Raw genomic sequence first — 14,250 nt, 5'->3', positions numbered from 1 at the left:
CTGTGCGCTCGGAGGCTTTATAGGAAACACGACGCAACGTCACAGTTCAGTGAACCTGGAGCGCCAAACTTACATCAGCTTCATGTACTGAGTCTATTTAAAAATGTTCCATGTATTGTGGCTGTCACAATAAAAGACCTACTCTTCTGCAGGCAGCAGCATAGATTGTTTTTGACTTAAGCTAAGAAAGTCAGCCTTTTGTAATTATGTCCACAAAATGTAAAGAAAAGGTGAAACCAAATGTTTTGCCTGAAATATAAACCTTATTCCTTTGCTATTATACAAATTGTCACCAACAAAATCTTCAGATAGTAATAATATATTATAAAATAAATACAACAAACATTTTCATGTTACATCTGTGTATTTCTGATGGTATGTTTAGTCCATGACTTACTGAACCTGTACCAGGATGAACTTATTAATATATATTTCAAAGCACCTCTGTATGTCACTCAGGATAAGGATGACTGCCAGCTGCCATAAATGTAAATGGAAATATAAATGTTTTACCCACTGTTATGGAGATGCTACTAAGATCAATTTAGGCCACACTTCAATAATCAACTTTCTCAAAACCTTCTGATGGCATATATACCTCCTAGTGTTGGTTATCTTGGAGCAGATCTTTAATTTCACAATGTCCTTTGGGCAAAACCTACATGGTCCTTGAACACACATTACACACAGTCATTACACTCATAAGGTAAGTTACACTATCCTTTTTTCACATACTGTAGTAGTTAAAATCCTATTAAAACAAATGCATAGGATAAACAAGTCCTGGATTTATTTTTAACTCTTAAAATAACAGGACGCACATCTAAATTATATCAACACAACTAATCAATGGTAAACTCTGTCCTTTTTCCCTATTTTCCCCATGGTGTCTGTAAGATCAATAAACTGTTCACCTTGATGCTAGAAATAACACACTTCATGCAGAGGCATCTCCATGCACTCCCAAAAGTTTTTGTTTGTTTTTAAGTGGACAAATCTGGTAGCAATTTGCTATGAATGAGATGAATGAATGTGGCAAAGAAGATAATATTGAGCATTGGAAGCCACTGTCCTACTCATTTCTGGTAAATATACTCTTTACATATTTTATTTAAGAAAAAATATTTACATTAACTTTAACATTAACATTTAATTGGTAATGTATTTACATTTTACTAAAATAGCCTAAAAATAAAATAAAATATTTTTTTAAAAATAAAATAACTGGAAATAGTGTGCAGTTTAAATGTAGGCAAATTTCAAAAGTACTTTAATTCATTATTGGCCCAAATAAAGAAATACACTTGTTGGATTGTACATAAGAATGTTATCATACACCACTTATTTAAAAAAGTAACTACTACAATATACAATTTTACATCCTTAACACCACAACACACATAGAGATAAAGCAGCGTTTTTGTTTCACTTGCAAATGAGTCTTTAAAGCTGTGGACCATGGGCCAGAAGGGCAACAAGATAAGACTTGAGCATGAACAATTGCTGGAAGCTTAGATCTGAGAGAATTGGGCTTTTAAGAGATTTCTTTTTTAACCTTGAGTGCCAAACACAATACAGTGTTCTAAACAGTTGTATGTATTCAGCTTGAGCTCTTTCCTTGAACTCAGCAGTAACCTCATGTTTTAACCAAAGTGTTTGAGGTAAGACATAGTAGCCTAAAAACACAATTATATAAATATAATAGCATATGTCTGGCTCAAAAGTACAGAGTGTGAGTTGCAGTTTTGTTAATCTATTATTATGAAACTGTAATATCATTATTTATTTATTTTTAAAAATGATTCAGTAAGAACTATGTTGGTTTGCTGGTGCAGTAATTGTTTTGGTTTCTTTCCTGTAAGTCATATTCATCAGAAACATTCATTTCAACATGAAAATTTAACCCTTTGTTATAGAAATACAGCACTCAGTTAAGTTTAAAAAACAAAACAAAAAAACATAGTTGTCATAATGTATATATTGGCTGCTAATAAAGCTTTTCAGACTTCAAATTGGTATATAGTCAGTTCAAATAAACATAAACCTTTTCATAGGGTTTAATTCATATAGAACAGCAGACAAATATTGGAAACCACAATGCTTTGTAAATATTTGTTCTCTTTCTAAAATACTAAATGACTGTTTTATAGCTAAATCAGCTTAATGACAATATATGGAGAAAGGTATTCAATTTAATAAACAAAAATGTGGATCTCACACGTTGGTGTTCCGGATTCAGCATGTGACAAGAGATGCCATCTTGTGGTCAGAATGCAACACAGTCACAGTTGTGGGGGGGGACTTTAAATAAATTTTAGTTACATACTATATTTAAATATATTACTATATGCAATATACCAAATAAGTTTGCATGTTTCTCGTTTGTACAGAACCCCATTATTCCTAAAATCACCTCTGATTGGGTGGATTAGCCATAGTTACCAGGTTACATCAAAATTTTAATGAGAATTAAAACAATGAAAACAATAAAAATCTTATTACAGATGCTTTTATATTAAAGTGCATCAATAACATATAGCCAACAATGCATGCATTAATTAGGAGTACCTAATAGCTTATTTATTACTAAGTATGTAATAAAGCAACTGAGCCTTATGCACTGCACACCCACACATACTGATATATAATGATGTAAACAGGCAGCTTGATGGGTGTGGCATTCATTCATTCATTCATTCATTCATTCATTTTCTTCTGCTTATCCGAACTTCACGGGTCACGACAGGCCTGTGCCTATCTCAGGTGTCATCGGGCATCAAGGCAGGATACACCCTGTTATATTCTGTCCTAGTATTTGATCCTAGTATCTTAGGATAATATTTAATTCCACACTCTCATTTGTGTTACATTTTGTTTGCTAAAACGGTTTACTTGCAGCTTTATTGTCTTTCAAGTGTCATTGGTTTGTCCCTTTGTGGGAACCCATACAGATTGTGCAGCTATCATAAAAGCTAAGAACATAAAAGTGAATAGGAACCTTACACACTAAAAACACATTACACCAAAACTATTCTACACTCATACTGGTAATAAAAATAAAATAAAAAACTCTAAATGAACTAAAGTAATGAGTAGTAATCTTTTCCATTGTATCTGCAAGATCATTACACCTCTCACTTTGATGGTAGAAATAACACACTTCATGCAGAGGCATCTCCATGCACTCCTTTTTATTTTTGGAAGTGTAGACTGAATGTATTTTGTATTTTGTAGTCATGCAAGTATCCACTTAGTTTATAAAAGGAAAAAAAACTTTTGCATCTTCTGGAGAGAAAGCAGACTTCTCGTTGCATGATCCTGAACTGGAATTACACAGTGACCAAGAAAGTGTTAAACAGATACAAATTATTTTGACACATTTGGTATTTTCTCCACCAGCATCATGAGAGATCTTCACCCTTGAGGTTTTTCTTAAAGTTCCTAAACAGGTTCCACACTGGTTACCTTCAGAATGAATACTGCTTGTACAATACGTAAATTTAATTTAAAAAATTCTGTTAGATAAAAAAAAAATAATAAAACAATGTATACCTCACTCTTTATATTCTTAGTATTTCTACTGTGTTCAAGCTTTAGTGAGTGTTTACACACACTCACACACACACAGATTTAACTTTATTAAAATGTGTCTAATCGATTCATCTAAATAAGTGGTTCAGATGTCGGAAGCACAAGGTTTCTTGCATAATTAACATTGTTATTCGTATGTTAAACATGGAGTACATGTTTTCCGCCTTTTGCTTCTTGCTGAACGAGATTAACTCACGTGCTAAATGACCGACCTACATGTAGCACCACCACTAGATGCACCTCAGCTCGAGCGCATCGGTTCATTCTCGCGCCAAAAAATATCTTTATGCGCGAGACACGACTTTGAGGCAGGTTTAGCTTGCTAACTTAGCAAGTACTTCCAGATTGACGGTCGGGTTTTGTTGGACAATACAATATATATTTATTACAGTTATTTGTATATATTGTACAATATTCGCATTAAAAATAAAAACGTCTTCAGTTAGTAATAAAATGGAGCTGTTTTCCAACGCTGTGAAAGGTCAGTATCCGACATATTAGCCTGTTTGTATATAGCACCTGTAGAGGTGATGTTGACCTCACAGTGATGTTTACCTCACAGACTACTCAATATTTAAACAGACTACTCAATATATAATAGAGTCTGTAACATTTTTATGAACACCATTTAATTGGAAGAAGCTTTCGGTGCTAAAGATTTTTTTTTTTTTAGACCTTTTAGAAAAGCTCCTGCATAGCCAAAGAAACGAGACCGTGAGTGAATGTATTGAGAAGCTGTTTGATAAAGTTGAGTCCCCTGAGAAACACACTAAAATCCAGGATTCACAGGTGAGTACATATTTAGATTTTTTTTTTGTTATAATGTATTTCTTCATTTATTTTATTTTATTTTAAGAAACAAATCATAATAAAATAATTATATAAAAAGTTATTTTTTTGGTAAATGCGTAGGCTAGCAAGCGTGCTATGTATTCATCAGAAACTGGCTAAAGCTAGTTGGCAGATTTGTAGATCTGTTGTAGACCTTCTGTTTCAAAGCCATTTTGCTGGCATATTTATGTATTTGTTTATTTTTTATTTGTTTTTTTATTAAATATTAAATATTAATTTATTTAATATTATATCTATGTTGTATTTATATCAAATTAATTTATTGCATTTAATAAATTAATATAAAATTTATATATAAATATTATACGTACATTATGTAAATACCTATTATATTTTATTTAGGTTGAAGAATATGTTCTTCGGTTGTGGAACTGGGCTGTGACCAAAAATGTTGGTTCAGCCATCAACGAGCAACAAAGAGCCAAAGGTTTCAGTACTGTAGTTTTAATTGCTCTACATATTTGTTACAAAACTGCGCATTAGTAGAGTGTCATGTTTTCTATGCAGTTTATTGGTTTTAAATGTACATACGCTCTAAAAACGTGCTTTCCTTTATGTTTCAGTGCGACACATAGCTTGTCGACTCCTGTATTTGTGTGAACCTGAGAAGCCATCAGAGAATACAATACGCAAGCAAATTTTGGTTTGCTGACATAATCACAGCATTTTATTGTACTGTCCTAAAAACTTGTCTTTGCCTAGGAAAATGTTTGTCTCTTACTTTATTTGGTGGTGTTAAAATAGCGTTTATTCACATTTACATCTACTTACAAATTCCAGCTTATATTTTTTGTTATTAAATTGTGTAATCTGTATTTCTCAGATGGCTATTAAGACTGGGAGAACATGGCTTGACTGTAAAAATCCTAAACTTGCTGATGATTTTTTGAGTCAGGCTGTAACTGTAAGTGTCATTTAGAAGTAATACATGATATCGGGGTTAAAAATGTATTAAGATATTGCTTCATACATAAGGGGCACAAATTACTTTTAAATATGCTAAATATGATGTGATGATGTTTTATATTACCTTCTAGAGCCTAGAGACTCTTTACTGCAGATTGATATCCCAAAGATGTGAAGTTGTTGATAGCAACCTACCAAAAGTAGATACTGAGAAGGACCTGCTGCGGGTTCTTTCTTATAAAGCTGAATCTGTGAGCAAAGAAACACATTTAATACATTTCTTAAAAAAATACATTGCATTATGCACAAAATTAAATGTTACACAAATCAAAAAGTCCTGGAGACAGGAATTAATGAAAAGAACATTGGTCTCTTTTCATTGCAGGCCCTTGCTCAAGAGAATCAACAGGAGGCTGTTTCCTGTGTAGACCGATGTAAAGAGATGCTTCTGAGACTTCCCAAGGAGGTGTGCTATAAAGTGCTACAATAAATATTTCTTGTTTTTCATTTTTGTTGTATTTTAATCTTTTTTCTGTTCTGGGAAAATGTTTAATAGACTGGATATCTGTCTCTAATTTGCTATAAATTTGGGGTGGATACATATAATAAAAACAAGCTTGAGGACAGCTCATTTTGGCTCAGGTGAGACTATACTCTTACTGTGTTAATGATAAAATTTAGTGAATATATTCTATTCTATTGTATATAATTTAGATGGTCATTTGATGGTTATAGTAGTGACTTTTTTAAGCTTTCACTTTATTCATACACATGCTTTACAAAGAATAATTCCTTTTATTTCCAGTCAAAGCTATGATATAGGGAAGATGAATCCAAAGTACTCTCAAGGGCCAGAAATGCAAGTATGTCCACAACACTTCACTGGACCAAAACCTGTCTGGTTCATTCTGTCTACCTGTTTATTATTTAAAAATGATGCCATAGTCTGCTGCACTTTCTTTTCAGGCCAAAGTCCTAAGACTACTTGCTAGAGTTTATTTGGAGTTAGACTGTCAGAAGTATCAAGATAAAGCTCTTTATGCTGTGAGCCTGGCTAATAAGGTATAATTCTTCTAACTATGCTTAGTTAGTACTGACTTAAAGGTAGAATTGATAGAATACTCAAATGTGGAAAAAGCACCTCTACTGTGAGACTCTCCCAGATTTCCAAGCTCTTTAGCCTAACTCCTTAGAGTTTAAGCCCCGCAACCTTAAAATGGAAACTCTCCATGTATACTTACACAGAAAGCCTTACTCTTTCAGTCACTACACAAAGCCCTTGAAAATAAATTACATTGATTGACCAGTAAACAGAGACTTTTGTTTAAAAAGTGAGCTGTAATGATTATAAAATAATAACATCTTTTGATAATAGGAATACTTAGAACCAGCAGGTATTTATCTGAAGATCCGTATTTTGCTAAAGAGTGGAACAGCAGATGAAGGGGTTAAATCTGGTGAGTAAAATGGTTCTTTTTAGTGCCGATCCAAAAACCAGATAAAATGGGAGTGTTGGTTCAAGAGGGGCATCCAGCATAAAACCTGTACCAAATTAAAATATGAGAATCAGGTTATCTGCTGTGTTGACCCTGAACAGGAGCAGCTGATTAACATTAACAATATATATTGTAGTATATATATTTTGTATCATAGGACTAAAGGAATTACTTGACTCAGAGGTTCAGCTGGATGTGTGTCTAAGCACAGTAAAACTACTCATAGCAGAGGATAGGTAACAACATTTGATTCTAAAAGTTCCCTTCTAATCTGTTTTTGTTTATTTAATGTTATCCATTGTGTCACTATTATACTGTGATTTTTACAGAGAAACTTTGGCCTTCGATTTTCTGAACGTGGTTTGCCAGCATTTTGAATCCTCTTCTGAGCTGGGCTCTGCACTTGTGTTGCATATTGAGTTGCTGATGTTGAGAGGCAAAGAACTTCTGGGCAAAATGAAAATCGAGGATGCAATCACAGGTACAGAGACTTGTTACTACCTACTGTGCCTCAACAGTTAAGGCTCTGGTTTATGTTTCAATAGGTCAGGGGTTTAAGCTGCCACTTTTGGGCCCTTGTGCAAAGCTTTTAACCCTCTTTACTCCAGGAGTGCTGATCATGTCTGATCCCAACTTTTTAACACCCAAAAGGTAGATTTTTTGACAAATAAAGGCTTCTTCTTTGTTTGACATTAATCTGATGGCATGGAAACACTTAGTCGCCTGAGGACCTGTCTGGCTCTGCATGTAGACTATTTCACAACTAGAAAAATAATATATTAAGAGTCCTCTTGACTAACACTGTTTGATAACTTTTTAGGTCATTACACAGGAAGGCAGTTATCACCACACAATCTAACCTCCCTTCACCTCCTTCTGTGGGATAAAGCTGCTAAAAGCATTGAGGTAGTCTTTATAGCCTTTTATTTTATGGAAATCCCATAATGTCTTCTGACATTATTATTATTATTATTATTATTATTATTATTATTATTATTATTATTATTATTATTATTATTATTAAATGGTGATTTTTGCTGCCCAGGCCAAAAACTATCATGAGGCTCTGCAGTGGTACAACTATTCAATAAGTTTTTACAAGTCGGGTGAGCTGGATCAGAACCTGGCCAAACTTCAGAGAAACCGAGCTTCCTGTTTTCTTTATTTGCAGCAATTAGATATGGTAATTTAATACAATTCTAAAATATATGCATAGACACACTGTCATGCATACCTATGGATTTCATATTCAAAGCTAATTTTCAATATTTCTTATAGGCCAAGGATACTATTTCAGAGGCACTAAAGTGTGATCCGAACAGCATCTTCACGCATTTTAGTATCTACAAGATAGCAGTTATGGATAACAATATAGAGAAGGGTTAGTGACATTCATACAATATAATGTGTACTACTTACAAATATTGTCAATTCAAGATATCATTTGCACAGTATGCCAGGTTATAGATGGGAATGCTTGTAATGAGGGTAGAATAAACTGCTCATGTAACGGAATATGATAACTAACACGCACACACACATAAGAGTATAGACTGGTAACTAGAGTAACGGTACAACAAAAAAAGTCAAATAAGGACTACAATACAAAAAATACAGCATATACTGTGTAATTACAGTAAAGTTGTGAAAAGTGGCTAACTGTTTCCAGGTATAAAATGCAACAAAAATGTTTAATTGTTCTGTGTTTTGCATGTAAGCAACCTGTTTTAACTCTTCTGCCCCTCAGCTGTTGAGGCTATAGGAAAGATTGGTGTACTAACTCAGATGCCTGTGCCCAATGAGGATAGACTTCTTGTCACTGAGAATGCAGCAGCAAACCTTCTCATCCTTGCTGCTCAAATTGCTTTGGATGTCAGTGAAAACACAGAATATAAGTAGTAATCTGTAATACTGTCACCAGTAGACTATACTGGTGAATAGACTATTGTAATAATTGTATAGCAGTTATATACTATATGTACAAGATTTAGCCATAACACCCATGTGTGCTTTTGAAAATCCCATTACAAATTTAGCTGTGATGTTATAATCACCTCCACTCTTCTGGGAAGACTTTCCACTGGAACTTGGAGCATGGAACACAGTTTATCCAGTACAAAGTGCTCCATGCATACCACTTGAGTTTTTCTACACCAGCAAAACTTATATTTATTGACTTTGCACAAGTGACGTGAAATCGTAATGCTGTTGCATACATTCTTAATAAATGTGTGCTTCAATTTTGGAACAACAGGTTTGGGATGACACCACATATGGATGTGATGGTCAGGTGTCCATATTTTATCAGACGTACAGAATATCTTTGTTTATGACAGAATAAGCAGCAGGAGACAGCTGTGAAAGCACTCGAACGTTTTTGTGAACTCTCTCATGATGTAGTCCAAGTAATTACTGCTCTCAGGTAAGTAAAACTCTGTCTTGTGTCAAACTGTAAAAAGTTATTATATACCAGCATTGACAGTATAGTACTTCAGCAAACTTAAGCACCTGAATTATTTGCTAAAATAATTTTATTTATGTAGGTGTTTAGTTCGCCTTTTGATGTCAACAATGGAGAATGTGTATGAAGAAAACAGGTTAGTAGGTTATTTCATATATAAACACACTTTCCACACATATATACATGCATTATAGTATATATATATACACTTGTGTGTGTGTGTGTGTGTGTGTGTGTGTGTGTGTGTGTGTGTGTGTGTGAGACACATTTATTCTTTCAATTGCTCCAGGAATTCTAGTCTAGATGCACTCTTCTTATATCTCAAGATGGGTAGGTGTGATAACATTGATTGGAGAAATAGGAATAAACTTTTCACATAAATATCCATTAAGAGTGGTGATGTCACTTCTGTAATCAATTGAGAGAGTATACTTGCAAGAGTGTGTAAGCTATGCTTGTTGTGTGTGCTTGTACAGCACTGAAAAATGTGTCCCAACTCAGAAAAGCACCTGGCCAAGGAGAGGACTTTTGCTCTGATGAGGCCAACTGGTTCAGAAGAATTGGTGCAATCTTACTTTCCTATTCTGCCACATGCAGAGAACATGTGTATTTATTATTCAGTATATTTGTAAGTACCGTATGACTGCAGTGGCATAATTATATATATTACATTTCTTTGACTTTGTCAGCTTGGAACACAGCGTTGCAGTGTGAGAGCAGCTCTGTTAGAATGAGGGATTTCTTTCTTCTCTGCTACCAGGTAGATTTAGATAGCATAAAATGTTCTCCTCAGAAAATGATAAACTCAATTTTTATCTTAACCTCATTGGCATAATCATTTAGGGTCTTGAAACCTACTCTATAAATTCATCCATTTATCCACCCATGGCTGTTTAATTAGAACACTAAAATATTATAAGATTGTTTATACACGTGCATTCAAACACACACTTTAAAATTTTTTTTAAAAAAATGAAGATAATTTTTTTTGCTTACGTTTTATTTTTTGTGGCTGTGTTTAAAATGAACCAATCACATTCAATCTCATATTACAATTAATAGAGCTTTCATCAATTAAATTATTTTGAATAACCACAAATAAAGATTAGCTGATCTCAATATTGACAATATTTGCATTCAGCTATTTTAACACATGTTGCCCCTGTATGAAAATGTTGGGCAGTAGAGTACTATAGAACACATGTGTTGTATGTCATGCTTAATGTCTGAATACATCCAAGTCTCCAAAGTAATTTTCTGTTAATTCTGGTTCCTGTGGTTCTATTGCTGGTCAGCTGTCACAGCATTGTGTTCAAGATAGAGGTGTGTTGATGGGGCAGAAAACGTGCTTGCTGATGGTTACTGCTGCGTGTCTGGACATCTGCTGCATGACTCCTCAGAATGAACAACAGGCAGATAAGCTATGCCACATTTTTGACATAGCCTTCATTCTGATTATTTTCTTATTCGGATTTTTTTTTTAATTAGAAAATTAGTTTCATTTTATGTAGCAAATATTAAGTATTTCTTAACCACATAACCAGTTTTTTAGTAGTGAATGTGGATTGTCACTAAAGTGTTCTGTATTTTTAGGTGTTCCCTGAGCGATCCACTAGAGAGTGCTGTATGCTAAATCTACCTTAATCTGCTATGTTTCCAGGCTGAGATCCTGACCCAAGCTTTAGAACACATTCAGGTCTGCACAGAGATATGGAGAGCTTTAAAAACTTCAGGTATCTTATTTTCAGTTATTTTAAATAAGGCTGCAATACCTAGAACTTTCAAGAAATTCCAGTCTAAACACAAATTCATAAATGTATCAGCCTTTACATGCTATTCAGTTTATTTTTAGGTGACTATACCAAAGACCCAACTGACACTATATTGCTTCTATACGAGTTTGAGGCACGAGCCAAATTAAATGATCCCAAACTTGAGACTGTACTTGAGTCAATCCTGGAGCTTGATAACGTTGATACAAAAATTTTGGAGACAGTTGCAGGTAAGATATTGTTTACTGATTTGAGTCATTTCTTTAACTAATTTAAACGTAGGTTTTATACATATTCATATGACTAAGTATGCAAATTCTGTGCCGAAATGTAATAAGATAATTATTTAAATGGCTAACAATTTGTATCTTCAGCCATAGCAATGAAACCCCCAGCCCATTTTCCTGTGGTATGTAAGAAGGCTCTATCAGTTGCCCTCTCTTTACATAAGCAAGACCCACAAGCAGATCTGGCACGCTGCTGGTAATTGCCCTGATGCCACATAATGCCAATAAAGGCAAAAATTTACCTTAAAAGCAAACTTGCTTTTATGTTTGCACCCAACAGTTACTGCTTACACACATTGATCCAGCTGTCACTGCCCAGCGGTGTGTGTGAAGTGGATCCCCGTATATTAGAGGAAGCGTGGGGTTACTATGAGGAGGCCCTGTCCATCATTTCAGCTGCAGTGAGTTGGCCAGCATGACTCAGCACCCATCACATATCAACTACTGTAGCTCAGCAATTATCCCCATCTCAAAAAGAATCTCCTGTTTCAGTCAATGGGCTTTTATCTACACTTCAGTTAGCAGATGCTGCATTCACCAGGCTCTTCCTGCCAATTTGCTAAATTGAAAATTTTTGCAGCACTTGTTCTTTGATTGGCTAAAAAAAACTGACTGGTTGGATTAATCTGAATCAAGACATTGAACAGACATTTTACTTTACATTTCAATTACTCTAAGCAAATATACATTCAGTTGTAAATGTAGTAATAAGGTATTAAGCCACTATCAGATTCTACTTGCCTCTTTAACTCAAGTTTCTTAAACTGTATTGTAGAAGGAACAACATTCTTTTAAAAAAAATATATCTGTGTGGACGATGGTGGTGGCGAGTGCTGTATGACACATCCAAAAATTTCCCATAGTTCACCAGTTGTTCATACTGGGTTGAGATATAGTAACTCTGAAGGCCATAGATGAGAGAGATATATGATTTACATAATTTTCCTGCTCATCAAACCATTATGTCAGACTTCCTGCCCTGTGCATGGGACATTGTTATACGGGAACACAGCACTCCCCTCGTGATAGAAATATTTCATGATAAGATAAAGAAGATAAGCTATTTTTTTAATTTGTGGACTCGTACCTTGCCAGCAAATTGCCCTCCCACTATATGAAATCCATTAGGTTTTCCTTCATTTGTCACCCATCTATCATGATGAACTACACTGTTTTGAAAGGTAATTCATAATTTTAGGAGCAAGTACAAACCTAAACATTTACATGAAAATGAAAAGCAAGTCCCCAAGTTATTCTGTAGTGTAATTGTTTTTGTTTTTTCAATTCAGTCAGAAGACTTCCCTGAACTGGAGATCTTATGGCTGTTGACTCGAGCTTGGAACACAGGGATTTTGCTCTACAGTCTGTCCCAATATACTGAGGCTGAAAAGTGGTGTGGTTTAGGGATAAGCTTCCTGCAGCACCTGGGTTCTATGCAAGATAGCTATCAGACTCAGGTGAAATAACACTGTATTTCTGTTGTAAGAGCAATGCACCAAAGTGCATTTTGTCACATTAGTTTTAGGCACTATAGGATAAATGTTACATGCTTTTTGATTTACATGCAATGATAATCATCATTATTGTAGGAGAATTTTAGATCCCAGCTTATAAGTTATTGATACCTAAAGGTATGATTTTTAGAGACTTAAATTTGGTGTCAGTGACAAATTTAATATAGACTAAAAATTACATTAAAAAACGTTTTTGCAGATGTCTGGTCTGTATAGTGTGGTGCTGGACAGGCTGGACAAAGCCAAGAAGAACCACATAATGGAGGAGTGATAACTAATTTAGGTCTTTTTTTTTGTATTTAGTAGCAAGTGAAAACTTTTCTGTGACACTTTACTCATTACTTGAAAGATTGTAGATTGTTAGGAAACATTCTGTATATTCTATACATGTCCTTTACTGTATCCTAAAATTACATACTGACCCTGTTGTTGATAGGGGAATGGAAAAACCCATGTTCAGATCTCAACAGAACCACAGTTTTTATTCATTTCAAACAAATAAACTTTTGTCCAGTTCAAAAAAGAAAAAAGGGAAAAATAAATAACCAAAATATTATAGAACTGACCACCTCAGGTTCTCACCTGACCTGGATAGAAGACTTGTATTCATGTGAGTCAAGATCATTATCATCATTTTTGTAGTTACAAAAGGACTTTCTTTACAATCAGTATACGTGTGCTTTCACATTAATAACTAATCATAACCCAAGAAGACAAAAGGGAACCCTTTTGCCCCACCCTTAAACATGTTTAATGGTTTCTCCACTGGAGTAAAAACTGATATCATCAGTACACACAGAGCCATTCAGAATCAATGGGTGATTCCATGACCTCTCTAGAAGAAAATACAATGAATGAAAATTCTTTGGGCTTTTACTGGCATGGCTGACTGACTTCCAACAAATTAACAGTCAGCTTTTCCTTTACTCAACACCAGAGGACCTGTTGTATGTTAAAAGAAATAGTTATGCACCTGGATTACTTTAACAACCTCCTACAGGTTGCTGTCTGTGTCTCATGAGTGTGTGTGTTAAGTTATTTTTTATTTGTTCGTTTATTTATTTTACAATTTTCATTTATACACTCAGACAAGTTCCACAAGATATCACAAGTAGACAGGCCCTAGTTTAGGGAAGTCAATCCCCAAATGACTAGGAAATGTGTTCTGATAGGCAGCTGAAGATTTTTGTCTAGAGAGAAATACCAACATTACGGCACATTTGAATGGAAATTAATCTCAGAATAAGTCGGTTTACTTACCTGACGTGTGATCTATAAAACATTTGTCCCAGCTGTGTCATGCATGCATGAAGCACAAGTGAGGGGATATTTACATTTTACAGCTAACACCCTTTGAAACAGTCTGTAAGC

The 14,250-nt window shown here is 34.6% G+C and overlaps 1 protein-coding gene across 6 annotated transcripts; it reads left to right on the top strand.

Annotated features, from left to right (window-relative positions):
- Positions 1 to 3,712: 3,712 nt before the first annotated feature.
- Positions 3,713 to 13,465, top strand: tex11 (testis expressed 11). 6 transcript variants are annotated; one of them, XR_007138262.1, is made up of 30 exons: positions 3,726 to 4,072; positions 4,265 to 4,380; positions 4,786 to 4,870; positions 5,007 to 5,086; positions 5,267 to 5,347; positions 5,481 to 5,600; positions 5,735 to 5,815; positions 5,906 to 5,991; positions 6,155 to 6,212; positions 6,316 to 6,411; positions 6,725 to 6,806; positions 7,003 to 7,081; positions 7,175 to 7,326; positions 7,666 to 7,751; positions 7,891 to 8,028; positions 8,124 to 8,226; positions 8,593 to 8,717; positions 9,182 to 9,267; positions 9,389 to 9,442; positions 9,569 to 9,636; positions 9,783 to 9,869; positions 9,996 to 10,066; positions 10,602 to 10,718; positions 10,967 to 11,039; positions 11,159 to 11,308; positions 11,453 to 11,561; positions 11,646 to 11,766; positions 12,494 to 12,546; positions 12,655 to 12,822; positions 13,079 to 13,465. XR_007138262.1 is itself a non-coding variant. In XM_027135167.2 (29 exons), the coding sequence occupies exons 1-29, from the start codon at positions 4,045 to 4,047 to the stop codon at positions 13,148 to 13,150; spliced, it is 2,772 nt and encodes a 923-aa protein (XP_026990968.2). In that variant the 5' UTR covers positions 3,733 to 4,044; the 3' UTR covers positions 13,151 to 13,465. The 6 variants fall into 6 exon arrangements, 3 of the variants coding, with proteins under 3 accessions (XP_047658129.1, XP_026990968.2, XP_026990969.2); XM_027135167.2 differs by lacking the exon at positions 12,494 to 12,546 and having other exon boundaries at positions 3,733 to 4,072; XM_027135168.2 differs by lacking the exon at positions 12,494 to 12,546 and having other exon boundaries at positions 3,734 to 4,072; positions 9,596 to 9,636.
- Positions 13,466 to 14,250: the final 785 nt, after the last annotated feature.

The sequence above is a fragment of the Tachysurus fulvidraco genome, chromosome 17 (assembly GCF_022655615.1).
Source record: "Tachysurus fulvidraco isolate hzauxx_2018 chromosome 17, HZAU_PFXX_2.0, whole genome shotgun sequence".
Taxonomy (NCBI): domain Eukaryota; kingdom Metazoa; phylum Chordata; class Actinopteri; order Siluriformes; family Bagridae; genus Tachysurus; species Tachysurus fulvidraco.
Note: the sequence above shows the minus strand (reverse complement) of the source record. Positions and strands in the feature narration are given on the sequence as shown.

Coding starts and splice junctions, on each gene's coding strand:
- tex11 (XM_027135167.2), top strand. CDS start 4,045: ATGGAGCTGTTTTCCAACGCTGTGAAAG. Junction 8,029..8,123: donor ATTTGCAGCAATTAGATATG/GTAATTTAATAC, acceptor TATTTCTTATAG/GCCAAGGATACTATTTCAGA. Junction 8,227..8,592: donor GGATAACAATATAGAGAAGG/GTTAGTGACATT, acceptor TCTGCCCCTCAG/CTGTTGAGGCTATAGGAAAG.